General features: G+C 48.3%; 1 protein-coding gene and 1 long non-coding RNA gene across 3 annotated transcripts in view; one reads left to right on the forward strand and one right to left on the reverse strand.

Annotated features, from left to right (window-relative positions):
- Window positions 1-24,765, reverse strand: part of Dscam (DS cell adhesion molecule) — a 655,493-nt gene that overhangs the window by 17,312 nt on the left and 613,416 nt on the right. Inside the window, exons 28-31 of the mRNA XM_048803693.1 lie at window positions 19,345-19,375; window positions 13,094-13,209; window positions 9,484-9,633; window positions 732-929 (exon numbers count right to left, since the gene is read on the reverse strand). Of these exons, the coding sequence (XP_048659650.1) occupies window positions 732-929; window positions 9,484-9,633; window positions 13,094-13,209; window positions 19,345-19,375 (495 nt within the window). The remainder of the gene's footprint in view (window positions 1-731; window positions 930-9,483; window positions 9,634-13,093; window positions 13,210-19,344; window positions 19,376-24,765) is intronic.
- Window positions 1,674-4,321, forward strand: LOC107136491. Of its 2 annotated transcripts, XR_001502702.2 has the most exons (3): window positions 1,674-1,892; window positions 3,482-3,648; window positions 4,070-4,321. It is a non-coding gene; the product is annotated as an uncharacterized LOC107136491 (long non-coding RNA). The 2 variants fall into 2 exon arrangements; XR_007347797.1 differs by having other exon boundaries at window positions 3,482-4,321.

Here is a 24,765-nt window from a genome sequence, read left to right on the forward strand (position 1 = left end):
AGAGAAATAACAGACACAAAAATAAATTCGCATGGCAATGCTCCACCTCTGGAACTCTGTTTTTGAAGTGTATCATCAAGAACAAAAGAAAATGAGTATTAAAATTTCCTGCAGCTATTAGGTTCAGATATAATTTCTTTCCAGCATTTGAGGGGGGTGGGGTGGGCAGCACACTGCTATTCTTAGGCCCTGTCTTCTCTCAGAAGTGAAATCTCAGTGGCTGATGCCACCGACCAGATGACTTACCTTATAATCAAGCCCCGTTTAATTGTCAAACAGATCAGCCTGGGTGCGTGCGCCACGGAGGCTGCCGTGACCTGGCCGTGCAGCCTCAGGTGTGGTAGCCTAAGCCCGGCGTGGGGATTGGGTCAGATGCCTGAGTGCGATCAGTAATTAGGGCAATCGTATGGGTGAAAATTTAAAAATGCCTGTATTTCTCCAGTAGGGTAGGAACTAAAAGGAGAGATCGGCCTGAGTGGGACACCAAGAGGGAAGCTTTGGGTTTTGCTTTGCAGAATCCCCTGGGCCCTGCACAGAGGAAATGCTGGAAGGTTCTATGATTCTATGGTTCTAGAGAACAGCTCAACAGTGGGAAAGTGGCTTTCAGAAGGGCATAAGCAGGAGTAGAGGAGACCCGCTCTCCCCTCCCCAAGAAGCCAGGGAAGCCCATGCTGGGAGCAAGGGCTGGCCCAGCTGATCCCCAGGGATGAGGGGCGCATACAGGGCCGCACCTGTGTCTTGCGAGGGGCTGACGCTGTAACTGTCACTCTCCTTGTCCACGGAGCCCGTGGCCCGGGGCGTTGGCAGCCTCCAGTCTGTGGTGAGGGTGTGTGCTGAGATGGTGGGGTGGGGTCTGTTGAGGGTCCACTGGCTGGCGTACCGGTTTCTGGCTGTGGGCCCGGCCTTTGCATTCCTCCTGGTGGTGGGATCTGTGAAGACACAAGAGGACCGCGGTCAGCTGGGGCGAGCGCTGGGGGCAGCTGTCTCTACCCAGCCTTGCAGGAAGCCTTCCTGGCTTTTCCTGTGGAGGCCCTTGCTCTTTCCTCTCCCGCGGTCCACCATATTCATCAGATTCTAAAGGGGTTTTAAAAGCCCTGCAGGGGAAAGAACATTTTATTTGGAGACAAAAGTATAGATTTGGGCCTTGCTCCTGGCTCTTGATGATTTTCTGACCTGAAGTTCACTTCACCTCTGAGGATCGGCATCTTATGCAAACTGTGCTTGAACGTGGCTTCCTTCCCGAAGGTCCTGACCTCAGGGAGTTGTGACTGGTCAAACGGTGCCCCTCCCCGCAAAACACCACAGGTCCAATCCTAACCCCAGTAGCTCAGCACATGGTCTTACCTGGAAAGAGAGCCATTGCAGAGCCATTGGTGAAGACGAGGCCACACTGGAATGGGTGGCCCTAACCTACGGTGAAGGCTGTCCTTGCAGGAACAGGGGACAGATCCAGGTGTGGAGTGCAGCTGTGGGGCTGGAGGCAGACACTGAAGTCGTGAGCCCACACAAGCACAGCCAAGGTCGCAAGCATGCTGCCAGCAGCTAGGACCAGGCAAGGGAGGGTCTCCCTATGGGCGTCACAGGATTGTGACCTTGAGGACACCTAGATTTTGAACTTTCACCCCCCCTCCAGAACCATGAGACGATAAATTCTTGTTCTTTGGAGGCACAGTTTGTGGTGGTGTTCCTGCAGCCCTAGGAATCTTGTGCCAGTGTCTTTGAACAACCGCTGTCCGTGTTTATCCACTGCTTCAGCTACAGCCGTGTCATTCATTAACTGAGCTGCAGGTTCCCAAGGCCACACGCCGGGTCCCAACATTCTCTTAGTCCCTCGCGCATGGTGGCGTAACTCTCCAGTGGCATGGTCTGAACTTGGACTGGGAGAACAAAAGGTGAGCTGGTGTTTGGATTTCAAATGTTTACCATTTGCAGAAACACCAAGGGGTGATGCAGGCTGCTGCCAGATGGGTTTTGTCTTAAATCTGGAACCACAGGCAGCAAGTCGACAGAGGGAGGGGACTGAGCAAGCTAAGAAAAAGAATATTCTGGTAGCAAAGAACACTGAGCTGAGTGCACCACGGTGCTGCTGCTTCTGGAGTTCAGCTACCTCAAGAGACTTTTTGGGGACTTCAGCCTAAACACAGCCCAGGGTCCCAGGGGAGGGGGTGCTTTTCCACCTTTGAATTCTTTGTTCCTCAAAGGGAATATCATTGCAGTTGTATTCGAGGTGCCCTGGCCTCTTGTGAACACAGCAGTCTGTTCTCAGCTCAGCACCAGTGCAGCAGTTTCAAGGAGAAAAGCTGAGAGGGTCCTCACCACGCACATGGCAGCTGCCCTGGCATGGCTACCCGGTCTCCTGAGCCTGCACATTTCTCAGAGCAGGGCAAGGACGTTGCTCTCGAGATCCACCATTGAGCCCACCTTATCCCCGGCACACAGTTTCCTAAGGAATTCCTACAGCTTTGGGTCATGTCATTGATGAGCAATGGCAGCTCAGAGACAAGTGACCCAGCTATCAGGTGATACGAGGGGCACCCTAACCTGCCACCTTTCAGTGCTGAGAGTGCCTGTTACACACCACAGGTGGCCTAGACCTGGGTACGTGTTAGCACGATCTGTGTGACAATGGCTTCCTCATAGTCTGTGTTGGGGTGTGAGAGCTGACACTGGGGGTGGTGAAGGATTTTTAAGTGCAAGATTTGCCTCTTTGTCAGTTTCTGGCTACTGGACTTTGAACCAATCCATCATTCCGTGGTGCCAGGGAAGAGCACTCAGAGCCCCGTCAGGTCGATACAGCTTGAGATTTCCTGGGCCATCAGAATACTGCCTTGGTGTTGATTTTCGAGGCACATTTCATCTCTTACTTGCAAAATTTTGCAGAAGACGTTATTGGAAGATGCTGTTGGCCTTGATTAGATTGCAAATGAGCTCTGTTCAAGTGCCCAGCCCTCTACACAACAAGGCGTGAAGGCTAATAGTGCTTCTCTGGCAATGTTAGGAAAGAGGTCCTCAGTGAGACAGAAAAACACTGTCATGGGTAGGAGGCTAGATGTCTTCCAGGCACTATCGACTTGGTAAGTGGAGCTTAAATAAGTGCAGCTCGTTATTTAAATGCTAATGAATCTTTTCCAGAAAATTACCCAGTCCCTTATGTAAGTTTTGAGAAGTCTCATTTTTATTCTTCTTTACGTTTCTTGCAGCTACAGATACAGATCATTCTGGGCAGGTTTTCTCCCGGCACAGATGTGGGTGGGGGACAGTTTGGTCTCACAGCTATTTCCTCCAACCTCCAACCTCTGGCCTGAGTGGTCTGCCCTTGAATTGGCTCCTCAGTGGCAGAAAGAGGACTTCCCAGCCGCAGCCCCTTTCCTCTCTGAGGTTGCCCTACTTAGAAAATTCCACAGGAAAATCACACATATCTGCCTCTATTCAAAGTTGGAATCTTCTCAAGCTGATTTTGTCTATTCTTTCTTTTTCCTAGATGGGGACTGTGTTACCAGTGGCCAGATGATGTTGAAAGTATAGGTTGTTATACTGTTTGATGAAGTGCAGTCCCTATGTTCTTCTGTGCTAAGCAGGTGTCCTGGAGTTAAAGCTGTCCTGGGACGTGGACCACGAGGGTGCCTGGCACATTTCTTTAACAATCGGGTATTTGGAGCCCTTATTTTTATACCTGAACTGAACTCTGATGGCTTCTGAGATAATGGCTTGAATGCAATTGTCACTTGGCTTTCTCCAGCAGTGTCTTTAGTGTGACTTACTAGCTCGTCTACTAAACCAGTGTATATTGGGATTTACTGGGCTGCATGGAGGGTACCTTGCATGGAAAGTCCTGGTGATCAAATGCCAATGAGTTAGAGGGTAGGTGATATAAATAGCTCTAGGCCTTTCAACACTGCATCTAAACATGCATTATGATTCTGCCCATTGAATCGAATTATTTTAATTATCCTGAATTTAGGATAAGAGAAGATTTTGTGAGTAATAGGGTTATGAAACATATCACGTGTACTGTGATCACTGTATTAATCTGCTTTTATCCCCTGGTCTTGGTTTCCATGTCTTACAGATGCCAGGACCTCAGATTTACCAGTGGTCTCAGAGAGACAGAGGATGGGTGGAACTTCCCTCATGTGACCAGCCACCATTATTCAGGGCGTACCACATGCTGGACCACAGGCCTACCCTGGCCCACACCAGGCATCTCCCCAGGACTATCCCAAGTACTATTCTGGGAGATGGAGTATATTTTTTTCAAAGTCTCGATAATGAACATTTAATCAATGCTGTAAGCTCTTTTTATAAAGTCCCTTACACAGAATGACGTCGTATTTCCATATAACCTTCATATATTCCTGTATATTTTAAATCACCTCAACATTGCTTATACTGCCTAATGCAAAGTAAATACTATGTAAATAACCATTAGGCTGTACCATTTAGGGAATAATCCACAGTTGGTTGAATCACAGATATAAGTCCTACAGATGCAGAGGCCAACTCGTGTGTGTGCATGCATGTGTATTTGTGTGTGTGTGTGTGTGTGCGGGTGCGGGTGTGCATCACGTGATGTCAATGCTCTCTTTCATATGCCTCCCTCATCTCCTTTAGATGGCCCCTCTCTCTTGCAGCCCACACGGTGGCTGAGTATGGGCTTTGGAGTTAGGTTGCCTGGGTTGGAAGTCCTGTTTTGTCACTCACTGGCTATGTAACTCTGGCCCAGTGACCTTATTAGATGGGCCTTTTCCTCCCATCAAAGCCACCTTTTGACTTGAGTGAAATGAACACACTAGAGCACCCCAGGCACAGAAGAGGGTCGTATAAACTAGAGGCTTTGCTGGGTGACACCCGAGCAGCAAACAGTGTGGCTGGGGTGGAGCATAACCTGCCCATCCTGGAAGACGTGATAGGAGATGTGGGGGTTGGTTAGGGAGGGTTGACAGGAAGATGCTCATTAAAAATCACACAACTGGATGCTGCAGAATACTGGTGCTCGGGAGGGAGTGGAAGGGCAGAGGAGGCCATGTCCTCTTCATTTCCCAGTTCAGTGTTTTATACACAGCGGACTCTCCACACTCACTGCTCCTGCATCCAAAGGATCCAAACCTGGGACTCAAAACTGTCCAGGAAGACAGCGTCTGTACTGCACATGTACAGTCGGACTAGTTCTTGTCATTTCCTAGCTAACACAGTGTAGCAGCTACCTGCACAGTATTTACATTATATTAGGTATTTAGAGTCACTCAGATATGATTTAAAGTATACTGGAGGAGAGCTGAAGGTTCCCTACAAACACTATGCCATTTTATAGGAAGGACTTGAGCTTCCTTGGATTTGGGCATCCTTGGGGGTCCTGGAACCATTGTCCCAAGGATATTGAAGGACAACTATCTATCATGGGTGCTTGGTAAATTCTCTGTGTACAAATGAATGAATAATGATTTCCAGGTAAATATGACAAAATAGTCAGAACTAATATGTATCATTTTATATGTCTTCTACCCTTGCATGTTTTGTAACTAGAAAAACTGATTTTCAATCTCCTAGGTAATGACCTTTGTTGGTAAGTGTGCTGGGAGACACCTATGTGCAGGTTAAGAGACACCTGCTGCTGGCTGAGCACACACTTGTACCCACTGAAGAGATCCCAGGAGATGGACAAGGAAAAGAGGGAAATGAAATTGACTGCCCAAGTCCTCGTTAAGCTAATTCTTTCTTTTCCGTCATATTCTGATTTCAGATCTTGACAGTGGATCAGTAAATACATTTCAGTACTGTGCATTATGATGTACACTTAAGCTGGGGTTCTGTTCATGTCCTTAACCCAATCCTAGCCACAATACCTGATGCTCAAATAGGACTTGGGCAATCAATTTAGTTCATCTTTCTTTCTCGTCCACCTCCTGGCTGGAGTTGAGCCAAGGACATAAATAGATCCTCAGTTTAAATGTGCATCATAATCCACAGGAGAGACCAGGGAGTCATATAAGATGTAGCTGAGGGATTGTGTTTTTGGACATCGGAGAGGTGAGAGAGCAAATCGCTGCCATTTCTCCCATCCTCATACTAAGAATTTGTTGGCAATCTCTGGCAAGCTCATCAAATGTTTAGAAATATAACTTTTGCAATGCAATCATTTTAGGGCCCCCAAAGCATACTTTAGATGCTCTTATTAAAAAGGACAAATTCATACAATGGCACATAATCCTAACCTACAAAAACAGAATAATAATGTCTTTTGTAGTTGAGGAGATAGGGAATATGGTTGTCTGTTGGCATCTGCAGGATTGCTTCCAGGACCCCTTACCTTTGCTACCAAAATCTGCTGATGCTCAAGTTCTTTACATAAAAGGGCTCAGGATTTGCATACAGCCTACACACATTCTCCTGTGCACTTTGAATAAACTCTAGCTTACTTACAACTCCTACCAGGTAAACAGTATGTAAGCAGTTGTTATACTGTGTTGTTCAGGGAATAATGATAAAGAATAAAAGTCCGGGCATGTTTGGTGCAGGAGAAATTTATTTTTCCAGATGTTTTTTCATTTGTTTTTTTGGCGAATATGCTGATGCAGAGCCTACAGATGTGGAGGGCCGGCTGTCTCGAGAAGAACCTCTCCACAGGGCTGAGTTAGCGCAGGTGTAACACCTGGCAGAGTGGACAAGCTCCGGGGCACAAGAAGCAAGCAGGGAGCTGGGCTCTGGAAAGGTCATGGTCTTCAGGCCCCTGAGCCTGCTGTGAGACCAGGCACCCAATGTCACTACCGCCAAAGATAGATTTTAAAAATTTAGTGAAAGACTCATCCCAAAGACGTTTTTCAATACAGAGTATTCTGCAGATGATAAATGAATAGCTTCATTTGCGGGGGAAGGTGGGCATCAGTCTGATGAATGGATCTGAGCAGCTTCGTTGGGGTAGGTGAAGATCATTCATGAAGTTCACCACAAAGGAAAGACGACATTGTTCTCTTAGCTGTGGTGCTTCCTGTGTGACAGTCAGGAGAACACTCCAGACTCTGGGAATGGGCACACATGAGAGGTCTGGCCTGGGAGGTCCTACAGACAGCCCAGCCGTTTGTCCCTCCGGCTTTCTCTTGCCATTGCCTGGCCGCTCGCTGAACCTCGGGGCTGCATTGATCCCCAACATGCTGGAGTCTCTGGGCGTCCCTCCTGCTCCCATAGTGGCTGGCAGCTCTTGCTCTCCCCTGACCTTGGCTCCTACCTGCGCCTCCATGGAAGGCTTCCCAGACGACCCAGATCCGGGACAGCCCCCTCCGGCAGCTGCCACATCCCCAACAGCTCTCCACGTGTTCGTTCTGTTCGGTTTCGTAGAGCACTTATTGAGAAAAGGTTCTCTAGCTCCCAGTTTACCGTTTGCCTTCCTGAATGAAATGAATGTGCTTCTGTATTTCAGTCATGACATATTCCCGTTGCTGAGCATGGAGCCATGTGTGCAGAGTAAACCTGAATAAATAGTTTTCGGTGTGAATGCATGATTTCTTCAAGTTCCCCGTGGGCTTACAACTTCATGGCCAGGAGATGTGGGTGAGCATCGGCCTGCCACTCACCATCCTTATGCAGATTTGTATTTTCTGCCTGGGACTCAGACCCATGTCTCTGTTGATGTTTTAAATGCCTTCAAAGCCACTTCTATTGTTCTGGGGCTTCATACATGCAGTTGGAAGGTCCCAGTGCTTCTGTGTCTTTGCCTCTTTTCCATTCACAATTTGTGACCAGCCCTCAAGCATTTCTCTGCCCAGTGCACACTGAAGGGAGCTGGAACTGCTTGCTACTTTTTACCTGGCAGAAGGAACTGATGTGCTGAGAGCCTTGCAGGCTGCAGGGAGCCGGCACTGTGGTGCACTGTGGTGCTCAAGGACACTTGCCTGGCAAGGGGACACTTCCTCCTGCCTCCTCCAGGACATCTCTGGGACACTCAGGGAGGTTTCCCACATCAGAGACACTGGAGGTTGTTGAAATGCAGATTCCTGGGCCCCACCCTACACTAACCAGACCAGAATCAGGCCAGAATCTCCAGGGCAGAGCGCTGGAATCACTCTACTTTAAAGAGGTACCTTGGGTGACTCTGATGTACCCAAAAGGCGGGAAACACTGCCTGGGGCATCTGGCCTGTTTTCTCTATTTGCTCTCCCTGCTACTGTTCCCAGCAGTGTCCATGGGGACGGAGCCTAAAGAACTCTGGAGCCTCAAATGTACCCATCTGGAACCAGGGTCTACAATTCCCCCTTAATGATCAGTGAAAGCGGCTCAGAAACCTCTCAGAGCATTGTCTTGGTGTAGCTGGGAGCCAGACCAGGTGGATCACGGCGGGGAAGTCACGGGCTAGAGACATGCCCAAGACTCCCAGCATTAGTTTAGGAGCAAGGCTTGCAGAAACAGCCCTGGGCCAAGCTACCTCACTGACTGCCCATTTGCATCTTCAGAAAGTACTGATGCCATCCAAGAAGGAAGCAGGTGAGGACAGACAACAGGGAGAGACAAAGGACTTCTTCAACTGTTCCCAAAGACACTGTTGCAAAGGAATTTTGATACAAGATAAATCTCTTTGCTGTGTATCACAGTGCCATTTGGTAATGGAGCCCTCTGCACTCCTGAGTTCTTTACAAGCTAGAATTCATGAAGAATAACTTTCACTATTATAATATTTCTTTCTTTCTAATGATAGCACATTACTCTAAGAACATACATCTTTGCAAAGAGAGTGATTAGAGATTTAAAAGCTAGACATCAAAGCCTCCAAAATGAATATAATCAGGACATCAATTTCTCAGTCTTTAAAGAGATTTAGGAACAGTTTCAATTATGAAGAAACAAGAATATCTAATTAATAAGCTCTAGATACGTATTAGAGGATTTAACTTCATAGCAGTAATTAATTTCCATATATTATGGATGCAAATACAAATAACTAAAACCAACATAATCTCCAGATTAGCCAGAACTATAATTTTTTTCTCAGGGTGTTCAGGAGAAAGAACACAAGCTTCCGGGACAGACAAATATCAGTTGAATCTTGGTTTCCCTGTTTTTATGTGCAGAGCTTTGGGCTGTTTGCCTAACTTCTCTGAGACCCAGAGTAAAATAGGAAGTCTGATCACTCTGTGAGTAGAGTCCTTGCAGAGCTGATACCAAGAAAACACATATGACATCACCTTCCCATCCCAAGTCCAGTGAGGCTAATTATACCTTTCCTTGTGTTGTCTGAATTTTTAAAAATCGACATGAAATTTCTAGCATTTTTCCTATTACACTGATACCAAGCGTTATTGGCTTTAGCTGACATGATTCTAATAATAGCTAGGATCACACAATAGAGCATCTCCCTTTACTAGAGACCTCCTCATACCTGTTTGCTTCTTAGGCACACAGGTGAAAAGCCCCACACCTTCATCTGACAGGGATGGAAGGTCAATGCCTTTGGCATTGATAACACCCACACATTACAATGAGGTGACCACTCACTCGTTCCTGGCCGAGCATCTGAAACATCCACCAAGGGCCCAGTGGCCTGAGACACAGATTGGTAATGGACCGTGTGAGTCACCGTCAGGGACTTCTGTTTAGCTGCCTCTCCAAAATCAGCATCTGTCAACAGGACTGTGGAGCGATCGTCTGCAGAAGAGCAAGAAGACACAAAGCCAAGCACATTAGCCTCCCTTTAAGCCACCCCCTGGCCTTTTCTTTCCCTAGGGACTTGGGTTGGTAATGATGTCAGTAAAATAACCTCACCTAAAGTGACAAAGATAAAGCAGTGAGCACCTAGAATAATTCTGTTAAGCTCAGAAGCTCGGGGGCTGGCTTTGGAGCCCCGCTTGCAGAGAATGGTCGCTGCACAGAGGATACTCTCTTCTCCTGGGCTCTGTTTCTTTCATTTAGCCATCAGTTGTGGTTGGGTTGCTCTTTGGTAGAGTCTTGGGCTGATGTGTCTGCAGAAGCTGACCTGATATGCTGTCAGGATGCCAGCGTCCCCAGAGACGTGGCTGCTAGAGAAGGGCCCCTTTGCCTGCTGGGAGCTGGGTTCGTAGTACTAGTGTGACATCCCTGCAGTTCTCTCCCCAACTTGGCAGACGTTTGGAGGGAGAAGGAGCAGAGAACAGCTAGTCTTCAGAACTTATCGATTCCTCTACTTTAAAGGACTTGAGGTATGCTCCTTTTCTTCCCACCTCTTCTGAGATTTAATTACTCTAGAGCATGCTTTAATTGACTTCTAAAATGACTCACTTGTCAGATTTCCCAAGTCCTATGGGCGTAGGCTCTTGAAGGCTAGAGAAGCAGGAGCCTGGGATCAGGTGAATCCTACACATCTCAGTGCTCAGAGAAGGAAGCAGCCGCTGCCTGGGCCGCGTGTCATTATTTGATTGTCTGAGGATTTACAGTACTTTGTTGTGATAACTTTTCACACTTACATGGCTTCTTTTATTCCAGGGGAAACTGGTTAGGATCTATGGATTTTCCTTCCATTTTTCAAGGACCACAGCCCGAGATGATGTTCACATGAGTTTAATCAGTCAGCGGGGCCCTGCTACAGCAGACCTTGACATGGGGACAGCAATGTGAATGTCGTAAACAACACAGCTAGGCCTCCGTGCCCAAAAAAGGCTCTGAACAGAGTGAACCTTACAAAATCCAATTACTCAGGCTCTGGCAGGAAGGGAAAGCCTCTTGAAGTTAGAATCAAATTTCTTGGCAGAGAATTGAGAAAAGGCTGCCAAGATGTCTGTGAGCATCCAGCGGGTGGTGAGGCATAGGTTGGCACCCGGGCGGGCACCGGGGCCCAGCTGGGAGGCCTGGCCCCTCTGCTACCACTCAACCCCTCAGAGGTGGTGGCCTGTCCACAGGGATGGCTTCTCACAGTGGAGTGGGCACCAGAGCCCTCACATCTACATTTGGTTTTCGTACTAATGTGATGCCTTGCGGTTTCTGGTGGGCAGCCCGCTGCAGAGTGCCCACTGATGTGCATGGCTGGGTTACAAACCTAGACTGGGACATCCCAGGAGCCTGCCTCGTCATGAGGTGAACTGTTCATTCAGGACTGAGATCAATGACAGTCTAATATTGGATTCTTACAGCCAGAGCCCAGAGCGTTTTAAAGAACACAGTTCTACATTTCCAATAATTAGAACCTGCCATCGACCCACTGTCTGGCATCGATGATCCTGTGTGGGTCGTGATGAATCTCTGCCCACAGGTCATCATGCAGGAATGACTGGCACCCTCTGATGTGAAGCCAGCAAAGGCCAGCTCCCAGGGAGCCACCCATCACTCACAGGACCCACCCAGCTCTTTGTTTTAACAGCTAACTGAGAATTTCTAACGGGTCTAGTGCAGCGTGCTCAGCAAATACCACTGTGTAACCACTGTGATCTTGACAAGCTCTGCCCTCTCTACACTCATGGCTATAAAAGTGTCACCTTTGTCATATGTTGGCTGCAAGGGTTAAGTTAAATGATGTCCACAAAGGGCTTAGAAAAGTACATCATCAGAAGTATTTCCTTTAGAGTTTGAGCTGATGTTTCAAAGGACATTTTAGTTTTAATGCTCAGTCTATTGAGTTAAATAAAAGGGATTCCATGCTTACAAGATTGTGCAACCTGTGTAAGTCTTCATCATGTACAACCAGAAGAACGAGAAGTTATACTCCATTTATGTATGATGCGTCAAAATGCATTCTACTGTCATGTATGACTAATTGGAATAAATTTTAAAAGTTAAAATAAAAGGGATTCCAGGTATGCCACTGGAAAAAGAAGAATCAAATAAAAGCATGGTGGCTTATGCTCATTGGGCAAACTAATACAATCTCCTTCATTTTAGCCCCAAGGGTCCTCTTCAGACAGGTGGGGAGTAAGTACTTAACTGAAGCCAGTTGATCGAGGGCCACCTTAGACCTGACCAGCCTTTCTCTAAGTGATGCTATGCTCAAATCAAATGTAAATTCAGGGAGGGAAGCCCAGGCCTTTGGAGTTACAACTCCTGAGACCAAGATGGCCTCTGGCCAGTGGGGCAGAAGAGGGGCGGGGGTCGTGGAGGAGACATCTGCCCACCTGACCTCCTTCCACTGCCCTCCTGGCAGGAGGTACCTGGGAAATGTGCTAGGAGTCAAGCAGCGGCATCCAGACCACAGGAGAGGGCTGCCTGAGCTCACTGCCAGCACACACCTCAGTGGAAAAGAGGCAGCCTCCGCATCTGCCTCCAATCTGTTCTGTTCCCTGGGTTCTGGAAAGCTTGACGTGACTGCTAAAGTGAGGGTCCTGGGAGGCAGTCTGTTGCTGTTGAAGCAGGTGGCAACAGCCTGTCACCAAAGGAAGATGGCACAGTGGTGACACAGGTGGCCAGGCGGGGACCTGGCTCTGCTGCAGTCTGTGTGACCCTGGCCAGCTGTGGGAACCTCTCCATGTCTCAGATATGAAGGCAGTAGCTTCCCCCAGCTGGCAAGATGACACTCGGCAATACACTGAGTGTGAAATGCTTATGGAGATCCAGGACACCAGGGGGCTCTGGATTCCTGTCAGCTGTTCTGATTGCCAATGAGGGTAAAGAGGCTGGGCAGAGTCAGGACACCTGGTTCTGGGTGGCAGCCACAGCACCACACCAGTGGCTATCCCCAAACCGTGGGATGCAGGAACTGGGTGTTTCCCAAGGTCCAGGATGCTTCAGGGGTGCTGGGAAGTAGGGCAGACACCTGTGCCATGGCGTTTCCTTGTGTGAGTGTTCAGTATAAATGTTTACTTAATGAAAGCTGGCCGCAGCCGAGCTGATAAGGAAGCATAGAGTGGATCTCCAGGACAGGGCTTCCCTGCGTGGGTCTTCTGGGTTTGATTACAGATGTTTGTTTTTTTGGAGAAGCATCAATATCCTCCCTGGGAAAGATCCAAAGTAGATCAGAATTGGGGAATTCCAGTCTCAGGTGAGCACTGTAGGCTAGCTTCCCTCACATTATGCCACTTATTCTTGTCAACTTCTGCTCTTATGGAGCTCTGAGGGGTCCTGCTGTCTAACACGCTGCAGGTTTGGGTGTTGAAGGAAGGCTGCAGCAGTCTCATGGCGGGAGGTGGTGGACGGGGCACCTTACCAATGGTCTCCATTGTGTCTCTCTCCTCAATCAAAAGCTGAGCCCTGGGTATGTCGATGTGCATTCTCAGGGTCTGCTGTTGCTTGCTTAAGGTATCTGAAGTCCGAGTATTCTTGCTGGGAATAAAAAAGAGAGAACACATGAACATCCAGTCCCCTGTCAGGCCATGTCTATGCGTGCCTGCACACAACTCGATTCATTTATACCTATGCAAAAGCCCTGGGGGTGAAGAGAGGGGAAAAGCACAAGATGTGAGATTTTTTTCCTTATTCAAGGGATATTTATTAATATTAAATTTCAGCAAAGGAGAATACAAAAATACAAACTGTCAATAGAGATTGATTCAATATAGATAGAACCTTTAAAAATCTTCCATTTCTTATGTGTAAAAGATAAATGAGACAAATGAAAAGTGATTTTAAAGCCAGCAATGTTTTCATTGGTCAGTACATGATATCCCGGAGATGGTAAGGGAGGGTGTGTGTGCCCAGCGGTCATCAGATGGCGTTCTCACTCACAGATTTGTGTGTGTATGTGGTGCCAGTTTATTTTCGTTCTAGTAACAAATCACAAACCTTGTTAGCTTCCCTGATGTTAGTTTCCCTAACCAATAATGCATTTGGAATAGGGGAAAAAACCCAATTACTATAATAATTTTATCTCAAAATTTGTGTACCAGAAAATTACTCTTGGAGTGAGCTGTTCTCTAAAAGTAAATGGAAATAGGTGGTGAAACTGCATGCTACCATCATGTTCAGTTACAGCCTGCAGTTAAGAGAAACTCCACGTTGTGCGGAGATCTAAGAAAGCCCATAAAGGCCCTAATTAGCAATCCACATCAGGAGGCTGGCTGTTCGGTCTTGGCAAAATGCTAGGAACTTCCTAGATGTTTAAATAATGTTTACTGAACTCCCCCATAAGAAGCATCCATCATTTGGATAATTCAATCAATGAATAATCTATGGCATCCATGAATCCAGCTCAGGGGTCCTCAAAATCTCGTTGGAGAAGCAAGTCTGTGCCTCGGTCACTTGGTGACGGTTTACCTCCAAGTTGGCTAATTCCAATAGGGAACAAGAGTGGGCCCCACTCGGGTCTCCAACGCTTTTCCCTGCAGCCAGGCAGCTCCTGGGGAGTCCTGGGCTCCGTCTCCACAGGCCTTCCTCATCCCTTCTGAACTACAGGGCTGAGGTAAGTTAGTAATCCAAAGGTCGAGTTCACTCAAGCCCTCCTGGGGTGCCGGCCTGCTGCAGTCCATTGTTAGTGTGCTGAATGTTTTATACACCTCTGTCTTCATCTGATTATGAACAAAACATCCCATGGACAAGACAACTTCTGAAAGGTGCAACAGGCCTCAGAGGACTTGATCTTGAACCAGATTTCCTGCTCTGCAGTGTAGTAACTGGGTTATGTACTACATCATGCTAATTATGCAGAGCCCACATTCAAGCCCTGTGGCCTGATTTTTCACGGGGCTTAGGGTATAGAGTGTGGAGACTGTACTCTTTTAAATGACTTAACCAACTCCTCATTTTGTTGGTCAGAATTAAAAAAAAAAAAAGAATGTAAAGACTTAGATACTTGCATAATAACCTGAAGAGCCCGGGGCTGCGTTTATGTCATGCTCAGACAAGTTGCATCTCCCAAAAACATATGGGGGACTACTCCTCTGTGGATATCCAAAAGATCTGTTTAGAAACTCCACTAGGAACTTGAGCTTGTCCTTGTACCAAAAATAGAAGTGTGAGCTAGTTCCTTCTGCTCATCATGAATAGTTATGAGGCAGCCCGAGGCTGCTCTATTAAACAACTATGAGCAGCAAGCGTGGGCTATTCTTAAACAACAATGAGGCCTGCTGTCAGACCGGCACAGGAAGCTCGAGTAAGAAGTGCTCTGGGCCACCGGCTGGCGCAAAGACAGGGCAGGATGACACCTTGGGAACGAGGGCCACTGAGGCTGGAGAAAGAGTCCTCCTTCTTCTCTAGGGACAGTGCTGCCAGGCCCCACAGTGGGAAGGCAAGAAAGCAGCCCCAGAACCCTCCAGATGCTGAAGCTAAGCACGTGCCGTCTCTGGGCACAGAACAGCTGCTCCGCCCACGTGGCCGGCTCCCTCCCTTCTTGCAAGGTGACCCAGACTCATCTGTGGGAACTCCTCCCAGGCCCTTTCCTCATTCTCCACTTAATTTGCCTCCTTGACACTTGTCCTCTAGCTTATATCTGATCAATTTAATTGAATCAATTAAATGTGCTTAATTGATTTATCTTACTCATTATCTGTCTCTCCCAATGGAAAACTCACTTCCCCAGTGATGTGTCCATATGCTCTGTTTCTGGTATTCCTAGAATATAGGTGGTCAAGCAATGTGCTCAATAAATATTTATTAAATGAATCAAGTTATTTGGGGGAAAAGGTGAAAGCTGAGTAACATGTCTCCAAGGCTTTGCTTGGGGTCACTGATAGCCTTCCCTTTCTAACAGACTGGGTCCCATCTAAGTTTTTTCATTATTTAACATCTGCTGCCATATTTGGTCAATTATCGTTGTGAATGGTGATCCTCAAGAAGTGCAAAAGGGGACATAATAACAGCAATGTGCCTTAAAAATGCTAGTTGAAGAAACCTCATTTGCAACCTGAGGATTCTGAATGACTTTACAGTAGAGGAAAAATTGCCTCTTTTATATGAATATATTCGCTATTGTTGAAAAACAATCTTTGAGTATCTACTGGCCATCTGGCTACTGGATTTGAATGGCAGTGGTGGGGAGAGCTGCGGGCAGCTTAGAAGGTGGAGAATTTTCTGGGGCTGGGGTTGTAGCTCAGTGGTGGAGTGCTTGCCATGCATGTGTGAGGCCCTGGGTTCGGTCCCAGCACCACATAAAAATAAACAAATTTAAAAAATGGAGATATGAAAAAAAAAAGAAGGTAGAGAATTTCCCAGCTCAGCCAATGAATGACTTGTGTCACTACGACCCTGGAAGATGGCTGAAGAGGCCACTTCCCCCTCCAATACAATATGGAGCATAGTTTAGGTGCAAAATGATTGTGGGACTGTTAGGAACATATCTCATCATAACTCTTAGGTGGGTATTTTTTATTATATGTGTAAAAAATGCACATCATAAAAGCCAAAGTAATTTAAATGCTTCATTTGAACTTGACTGACAACCAGCCCTTCTACTAGACTGGTCCTTGGATACTAAATGTCAGGGGAATCTAGTCTCATCTCTCAGAAGGCTGGTGTGTTTTTAGAAAGGTATTCTTGCTTAAACATATAAAGCTGAAATCTCTATCTGGGTGTGATGGGTGAGGTCTGTCCTTTCTGGGTGAAGTGGATGGGTGTTTGGGAGCATGAAGCCCAGTGAGGGGTGAGGTGCTGTGAGGGACCCCTGGAGGTCCAGGAGTCTATGCCTGTCCTTTGGTTGGGCCAATCTGCTTTCCAGCCTGGGAGAGCTCATGCCACTGAAATATGCAGGTACGTTGTGGAACAGCATTAAAACATACACACTCTATTCATCTAGAGCACAGAATGACAAAGCTAGGAATAAGTTTACAATAGTTTTAGATGAGGAAAGTGGGATCCAGAGAGGTAAGATGATTTGCTCAAGATCAGAAAAACAGCTCTGGCCAGATGAGGCCTAGAACACAGGCTTGTGGTTCTCTGTTCTCATGGGGACACCAGCCTGCCAAGTCCTCAGCGGTCCAGAGAACACAGCAGTAAGGATCAGGGACAGCAATTCTGCATCCTCTGCACCAGTGAACATGACTGACTTAGAATTCATGGGCCACGTCTGAAATATGGTTGGTCCTAAATTGACCAGGTCTTTGGTTGCCTGGCCAGGTGAGTGGCCAAACCTAGATGGAACCGAGCTGTCATGAGTAAAAGCAGTCTGTCTGAACATATTCCATACGAAGCCACCTCTCTGAAGAGTGTGGAAATTTCCTTTGCAGTCACTCCACCCTTTGGAGGAGAACCAGCCCAACCCTCTTAGGACACCATGGTTGCTGGCCTCAGTGTTCCTAACCTCCTGCTGGCAACGTCCCCTGAAAGGGCTGTGATCCCCCCTTGCTCTTTTCAGCAGCTGGCCTTCCGATCATGGTGATCGTCCTGGGGCGAAGAGGATGCTCCCTAATGTCTTGCTCCAGGACTGATGAGAAGGGGCAGGGATGCATTTAGGACTTCAGGAAATGCAAAAAGCACAGCATCCTCACTGGACAAAGACTGGGTCATGCAGCCTCTGGGCAGGGGCAGGATTGATGTCTTGGCGGGGATAGAAGAGGTGTCTGGGCAAGCAGGGAGGGAGCAGAACCAGGGGGAGGCCTGGGCTGAAGTGCTGCCCACCCGGGGAGAAGCACACCCAGACACCCTCTCTGGGAGCTGCAGAAGCCCTGCTGGGGGCCAGAGGCCCCTGAGGTGAGCAAAGATCAGGCCCAGTCTCAAGGGCACACTCCAGCAGTCCTCCTCAGCCAGGCTGCGTGCATGTGGCCAGAGCATTTTCAACAGAAACCAGAAAATCAAATTTTATGTGCAACCTCTTCATTTTAAATGTCAACGAATTCATAGCTTTGAGTCTACATGAGAAAATGTATTCTATCAGGAAGCTCAGTTATGACGAATGGGCTGACTCTTGCTCCTTTGTGTTCCAGGGGTTTTCTCAGATCTTCTCCACACCAGGGCAAACCTGTGCTCTTACTCGCTCACAGACAGGAAGGAACTTCCAGGAGACATGGCCTAAGGCATTGCATGCAGGTCTTCCTCGTCTCTTGTGAAAGTCTGACCTCGCAATTAGATGCCCCGTGGAAGGAGTGATCTTGTATCTGCCCTCCTCTCCCCGAGTCCCAGATCCCTGCTACTAGCCGCCCCATGGACCCCTCCACTGGAAGCTCCAAGGGAGTCCCAGGTTCACGTGGCCAGACAGTCCTCCAGCTCCTGCTGCACCTGCCCCTCACCCCATCCTCCAAGAAAACAAGAAGTCTGAGCCCTGCCTCTGTTTTCCTAATGACGGCAGACATTCCTCTGATGACTCCCCAGATGTCCTGGAGCTGTCCTGGATTCCTCCAGGCCACTGTTCTACCCACGGTTCACATGGTTTTAAGAAAACAGAAAGTCCAAAGATACCCGCGGGAAACGAGATCCACGCGCCCTTGCTCTTCAGCCTCTGTCTCTAAAGATGCTGTTGACATGTGGCATGTGCTTCTCGTGAGTGACAAATGTACCAGGGTATATGTGTAGACAGGGAGGAAGCGAAGCCAACTGCGGTGGGAGGGGAGTGGGAAGACCCCCAGCCCGTCCCCTTTCTCTCCCATGCCCATCATCCTATCGTGGCAACCTCAAGTTCACTGTCAGGGTCCTGACACTCTCTCTCTCATTTCCTCCACTCTGAGCCTGTACTTTTCTCCTTTCCTTTCATCATGACGTTGTAAAAGAGTTGACATGGAAACATTGTGGACAGGCAACATGTCGGCCAGTTAACCCCCACCAGGAAATGCCTGCTGCTGGGGGGTCCAGGTTTTATAACATGAGGAGGTTGGGCAGGGAGGGAGGCGGAGTGTTGGGAGGAGGGGGACCGGGTGGGGAGAGCCTGGGGACATGGTCCTCTTCTCATCATGCATGCACCGTGGACATGTGCAAGCAAAGCTTTGTTACTCTTGTGAACCTCTCCTACTTACTCAGTGACCTCGATTCATTTCTTCTGCTCAACTATTACAAATGGGGCAACCATGGTGTTGGTTCTCCCAGCAGAGTTGATGAAACCTGCAGGACAGGTGGCGAAGGGGCCATAGCAACGGGGAGCCACTGGCTGCCCTCATGGAAGGGAGTGGAAGGCACCCTGGGAAGTGAGGACACCTGTCCCTACCAGCCTTTGAGGAGCACAGTGCCCAACACGTTTCCTTTTGTGATTTTCTTTAAACCTGGCTAACTCAGAAAGAAAGCTTGGCCTCAAAGGTGACGGCAAAACCAAAGCTCCTTTGATGTACCCTTTTGTTCCCCACTTAACAGGAAATGTCCTGCTGGTCGAGTAGCCAAGGAGACAACCACCTTTGGCTGTATAAAAATGCATTATTTGGCACCTACACATGCAAATAGGCTTTCTATGGATATTTTAGAATGGAAATGGAAATTTATGTTGGAATGAAGTGTGTTAGCAATTTCAGATTGTCATGATTAAAACAAACAAACAGACGAACAGAGAAATCACCAAGTGGTGGTTCCATTAAGCATGCTGTCTGGGGCATCGGGTGGTGTTCTTACCTCATGAGCATTTCAGCTAAACTCTTCGCATCTGGGGAAAGAAAGTTAACGTTAGTACATGACAAACAGCTCATTACCGTTGACTTAGGCACTGATAATACACATCCTACAGTCAGATGACAAGGGGGATTCTGGTAAGATCTTGAAGGATGACCTTGAGTTTTATGGATTCCTTGTTCTATAAGGGACTCTTTTATAACTTTTATTTATTATAGAAAGATACCACAATGATCCTGCAGCCATAAAATCTCAGATATCTATTAAAATTTTAGTACAATCTATTTATTTGTCACTTCTGGAAAACCCAGTTTTATTTTCAGTAGTCAGGAAATTAACATTTTGAAAGTATGCCATTTATAGTGTACATACCCACCCTTTGCATTACCAAAATATGAGAATTAAACAGCTCACAACACTACAAATCACTATTAAATGGAATTATTACAGAGCGCTGCATCCCTGGGGCTGGTCAAAGAATTGTATAAATGGCTTATTGCCATTTTTTGGACATCTCATTGTTTATTTTATATTCAAAAATTAAACTTTATTCATTTCCTCTGAGGGTTTTATTTACCAAGACCTGGTTATCACTTCTGACATCAGAAACCCTGTCTAAAAATATCATAGGAGAAACATCTACTTTCTTAGTGATCTCATTTTGAAATTCTCATTTCCCTTAAAATATAATTTATTCTTTTTATACATTTTTGTCCTGGCAAAAATGGATGTTTCCTTTCTTAGAACACAAAAACCTTCATTTTGTTTTTCTTTCATTGCTCTCAAAAAGTGTTGATGTTAAGTGTCCCTTTCAATGAACAGATTTTCCAGAGGCAAATCTGGCTCTGCAGTGAAGAGGTGCATGGGGAGCCTCTTCACCCCATTCCCGGGGCTGACGTCGAACTGTACTCAGCCTCCGGGGAGCAGCACTGAAGGCCATAGGTGGCCACGGAACAACCCACAGCGGCTGGCACCCTGTGACCCCAGGCACGGCTCTTGAAGCCAGCCATGCCAGTTCCTCCCAGGGGACCTCAACACGGGGGCCCCGGCTTTGCACACAGATGGGTTCAGTCTGGGAAATGAAACAGGTCCCATCTACTCCACCCACACTGCAAAGCAAAGGAAGAAAAATAGCATTTAATTTCCCAGTTCGTGTCTTTATATTTATCTGCAGAGACTAAGTAAATAGAATGAATTTCTGCTCTTCCTGAATGACTTAACACTTACAAAGTAAGTGTGCACATAGGAAGTGCCAGAAGCTTGGGATTAATTAGCTCCTGTAACAACCCAACAGTGGCTACCACCACACTCTGAAGAGGAAACCCTTTCAAGGAGGACGCCCCGGACTCCTGCTGGCACTGCTCTCCCCTCGGCTGCTTTGACTTACCCACTGCGATCCTTCTTTGTTCTCGGGCACCCATTAGAGTTTGCTCTCCTGTGATCTTTCCTACCACTGTACTAGGGAGCCTTAGAGGCCAGCACAGGAATAGCCCTAGCTGCACGCTGCCCTGGCCTGTCTGTAGTGGGCATCAGGGCACAGCTGTTCTGCCGGCCTAGCGCCCCACACCATCTCAGATACCCCCCTCCGTGCCTGTCACTCACAAGCAGATTCCTGCTTTTTCTGTCTTAGCTACTATGACCCCTTAAATTTTATTTGAAATTCTGAGATAAATTACGTTAACAGAAATTTGCTTCTTTTAAGTTCACCTTTGGATACGCGGAGAACTGGTGTTTTAAGTACAGTGATGGGGTCTGGATAGCCTGGGCGGGCTGGTTGAGCATGTTCTAGAGATCTGGCTTGTGCTGGTTATTTTAGGACTGTGGACTCAAGTCCCTGTTAGGGGCCATCAGGACCAACTTGGAGATGAAGAAAGTGGGTCTCGGATTCATTTAGCAGCCAAGTAGGGACACATGTCTGCCATCTATGTCAAACTCTTTTCACCACTCTCCTCAAGTTCCTTTAAGGGCTACAGCAGATAAGAGTCAGACCCTTAGGGACACATACAGGGGCAGACAGCTAGGCCCCGCAGGCTGAGGGAGTGGACCCACAGAGACCAGAAAGGACACAAGAAGGACCTGGAAGGACACAAGAGTTACCCCAGCTGAATGCAGCGTAACTGAGTGGGCATCCAGCTCCACACAGAATTCTCTGGTGCTGGAAGAATGTGTGTGTTCAGAGCAACAGGCTGGGTCAGTTTCACCAGACAGAGACGTTTCCAGGCTGGTGGTGGCTGGGGTGGTCAAGACATTATGTGGCTAAGGAGAATTACTGGCCATGATCTGGAGGCCTTCACCTGGACCAAGGGGAGTGGGAGAAGGAGGCCAAGGTGGTGGCGGGGTGTGGACGCCGCCAACTCACCTTCGTCAGGCTGCTCAGAGGAGGGACAGGGCACTGGGCCTGCTGATAGGACCTTACAAGGCCCAAGTGAGGAGCTGTGAAGGTGGCACTAGAGACCTGAGGGGTGGGAGGTGACATTATAATACAAGGGGATGACAGAATCTGCGGTCAGGGACTTGCTGGGTGTGAAGGGGGGAGGAGGTGGACCGCAGGAGTCCAAAGCCAGCATGGGCTCCGCAGGCGGGAGTCCAGCGACAGGGTCAGGGACAGGGCTGCGGGGGGACGAGGGTCAGTGATTGGCGGAGAGCTGAGGTGTCTGGCATCAGCTGGAGGACTGGGTGCACTGCTCAGACAGACTTGGAAGCAAGCTGGCGAGAGGAGCCAGAGCTGCGATGAGGGGTCTCATGTCCCCACAGAAAAGTGTGATGAGGACATGCGGGGTCACATCGGATACGCTTGTTCGGGGGTGCGAAGAGAAACTGGGACAAGTTAGCAAAACTTTGCAATATCCAGGAATTGCAGAATCTTAGGAGACATGATCACTTCTCAGACCAGCTTCCTAATGAGTGCTGAGATCCTTCCCTGGAGCCTAGACAGATGCTACCATGTGCTCTGTCTGTAGACAGAGCTGGGACCATCGGCCACTCCAGGGGCTGCTGCTGCTGCTGGGCACTGGCCAGCCTCCTCCTGCAACCTGCCCACGGGGCCTTTGCTGTCCAGCTCTTGTCATCTCATGTCTCACTGACGAGTGGGCGCCGTCTTCCCTGGTCTCCCTGGCTCCAGTCTCAGGTTTTGGAGTGATTCTGCAGTGCAGGAAGGGCAGCTGGCCTCGTCACGACGTCCGGGTGGTGCCTGGGCCTTGAGACTTTCAAGTGGACCTCACTGCAGTAGCACTTGTTGGCACAGGGCAGGAGCCGCCCACGCTCTTCCCAGCTGGCCTTCCAGCTCTGTTGCTCCTCACCTGTGAGGTCCAGTCCCCTCTCGGAGCTTCCTGCACCCACCACTTTCTGTAGGGACACCCTGGCATTGCTCCTCCAAGGCCCTCCCTGCAGAGGCAGCTTGTTCCCAAGCCTAGGTGCCAGCTGGTGCTCTGCTGCTGCCCGTTTCTGTGGACATCTGCAGCAGTGACAGCTTGGCCCAGGCTCTCCCACCTCCGGCTGTGACCACCTGCCTCCACGTCCTCTCTCTGCTGGCCTGTCCTCTTCATATCTTGTGAGTAGGCCAGGCCCTCGTAGAAAAGCTGCACAAAGATTTCCTGAGGGCGCATTCGACTGTGAGAAACGTCTTCCTTCCCTTGCGTTGAAGTCTCCTGCTTCCTTCCTCCCTGTGCCTGATTACGGCACCTCTGGAACCATTTGCAAGTCATTCATAGGGAGCTGCCACGTCCCTGGCTTGGCTCCAGTTTTCTCCTTTTCAGGTTAATTTCTCAAGCGTTCTCAACCACTTCTCACATGACATCATTTCTAGGTAATTCCTTACTTGGAACTCTCTCATATGAAAGACCCACAATTTCACAATGGCCTTTATTCAATGGGGCTGAGCACAGTCTACCAGTAATTTCCAATGTTCTCCTTGCACACTGGTGAGAGCACAATGCTCCTGGTACATGCTACAAATGATTTTTTTTGTACAGAAGACTTCAGAACTACCTTGATTAAATTTTATCTGCTTGGTTCCAGACTTTCTTAAATTGAGGATTCTGCCTGGACCCGAGCCACCTCAAAGCCTGGATCAGCTGGCCAAGAGATTCAAGCACAGCCTGGTGCTCCCTTACCAATCAGCCATGCCAAAACACAAGTGGGGCTCACCCAGGCCTCTGGTGGCCTCTGTCATTTCCTGATTGCTCACAAACCATTCTTTCTGTGCCCTGAACTGACTTATTTCAATCTATATGGTTTAGAATCTGCGGTCTTGAGAATGGGTCCAGAGAGGATAAACACTGTCCAGCACCTTGCCTTGGATTGTGCATCACCCACCCACAGAGGTCTTGGGATTCTGGCTGGGAAGTCTTCTCAGAAACCTAAGATGTTTTCCTTCTGGGTCTCCTGGCACTGGAACCCCTGGCACCTCCCCTAAACTTCCCAATCGGGGAGGGGTCCTTCCCTTGGGGGGAACATCACCCATCCAAGTCTATGTTTCGTCACTTATCATGTGAAACTTGTGCAGCTGTTCTTTGTGAACATTGTTCTGGAAAAGCCACATGCCCCCTCCCCCAGTTACGGTGGGAACATTGTAGATTTTAAAGGAATAGAACGAGCTCAACTCACTAGGGCTGGTTATCTCAAGTTCTTTTGAGTTTTCCCTCACCGCTCTGTCCCTCTTCTTTACCACTTCCTTCCTTCCCGTCTAATCCCTCTCCCTCCCCTTCCTGCTCCTAATTCCTGGCCCACATGTCTGGTTGGAACAGCATTCCTGGTGCACACCGAAGCCAGGCAGATGTTGGGCGCCTCTCCGTGCCACCTGCCATCTGTTCCTGTGAGAACCTCGTCCAAGCCTGGTTCCTCTGCCCAAATGCAACTACACAGCCCTTCACATCCCTGCACATTCTCCACAGGCTTCCTCCTTCTGAGACTTGGGCTACATGACATCTTTCCTCCAGCCCCCGCTAACTCTGCGCCTCCTCCATGGCCCTCAGCCTCTCCCTTAACCCGCCAGGGTGGGAAAAGAGGGATGGAGGCCCCCAGGAGAGGCCCCCAAGGAAGGAAGCCCCCAGGGAAGGAAGAGTTTCAAGAGACATTTGCTAATGCTCCCGACGCCACTCGGAGGGCTGGGAAATGACGGCTGAGGGGAGGACGGGGAGTGGGAAGGGGACTGGCCATCTGCCCCTGTCACAGCAGTTTCCCGGGAAAAGTGGAAGCAAGGGCTTGGGAAGGGGAGGGAGGCAATATGGCTGAGTATAGAGAACTCAGAATAAAAATTAAAAAAGGGCTGGGATGTGGCTCAGGGGTTGAGCGCCTCTGGGTTCAATCCCTGGTACCAAAAAAAGAAAAAAAAAATGCAGAGAAGTGCCTGAGATAAAGAAGCTTAAAGAAATATATATATATATATATATATATATATATATATATATATATATATACTTATAA

This window comes from Marmota marmota, unplaced genomic scaffold (assembly GCF_001458135.2).
Source record: "Marmota marmota marmota unplaced genomic scaffold, marMar, whole genome shotgun sequence".
Classification (NCBI taxonomy): domain Eukaryota; kingdom Metazoa; phylum Chordata; class Mammalia; order Rodentia; family Sciuridae; genus Marmota; species Marmota marmota.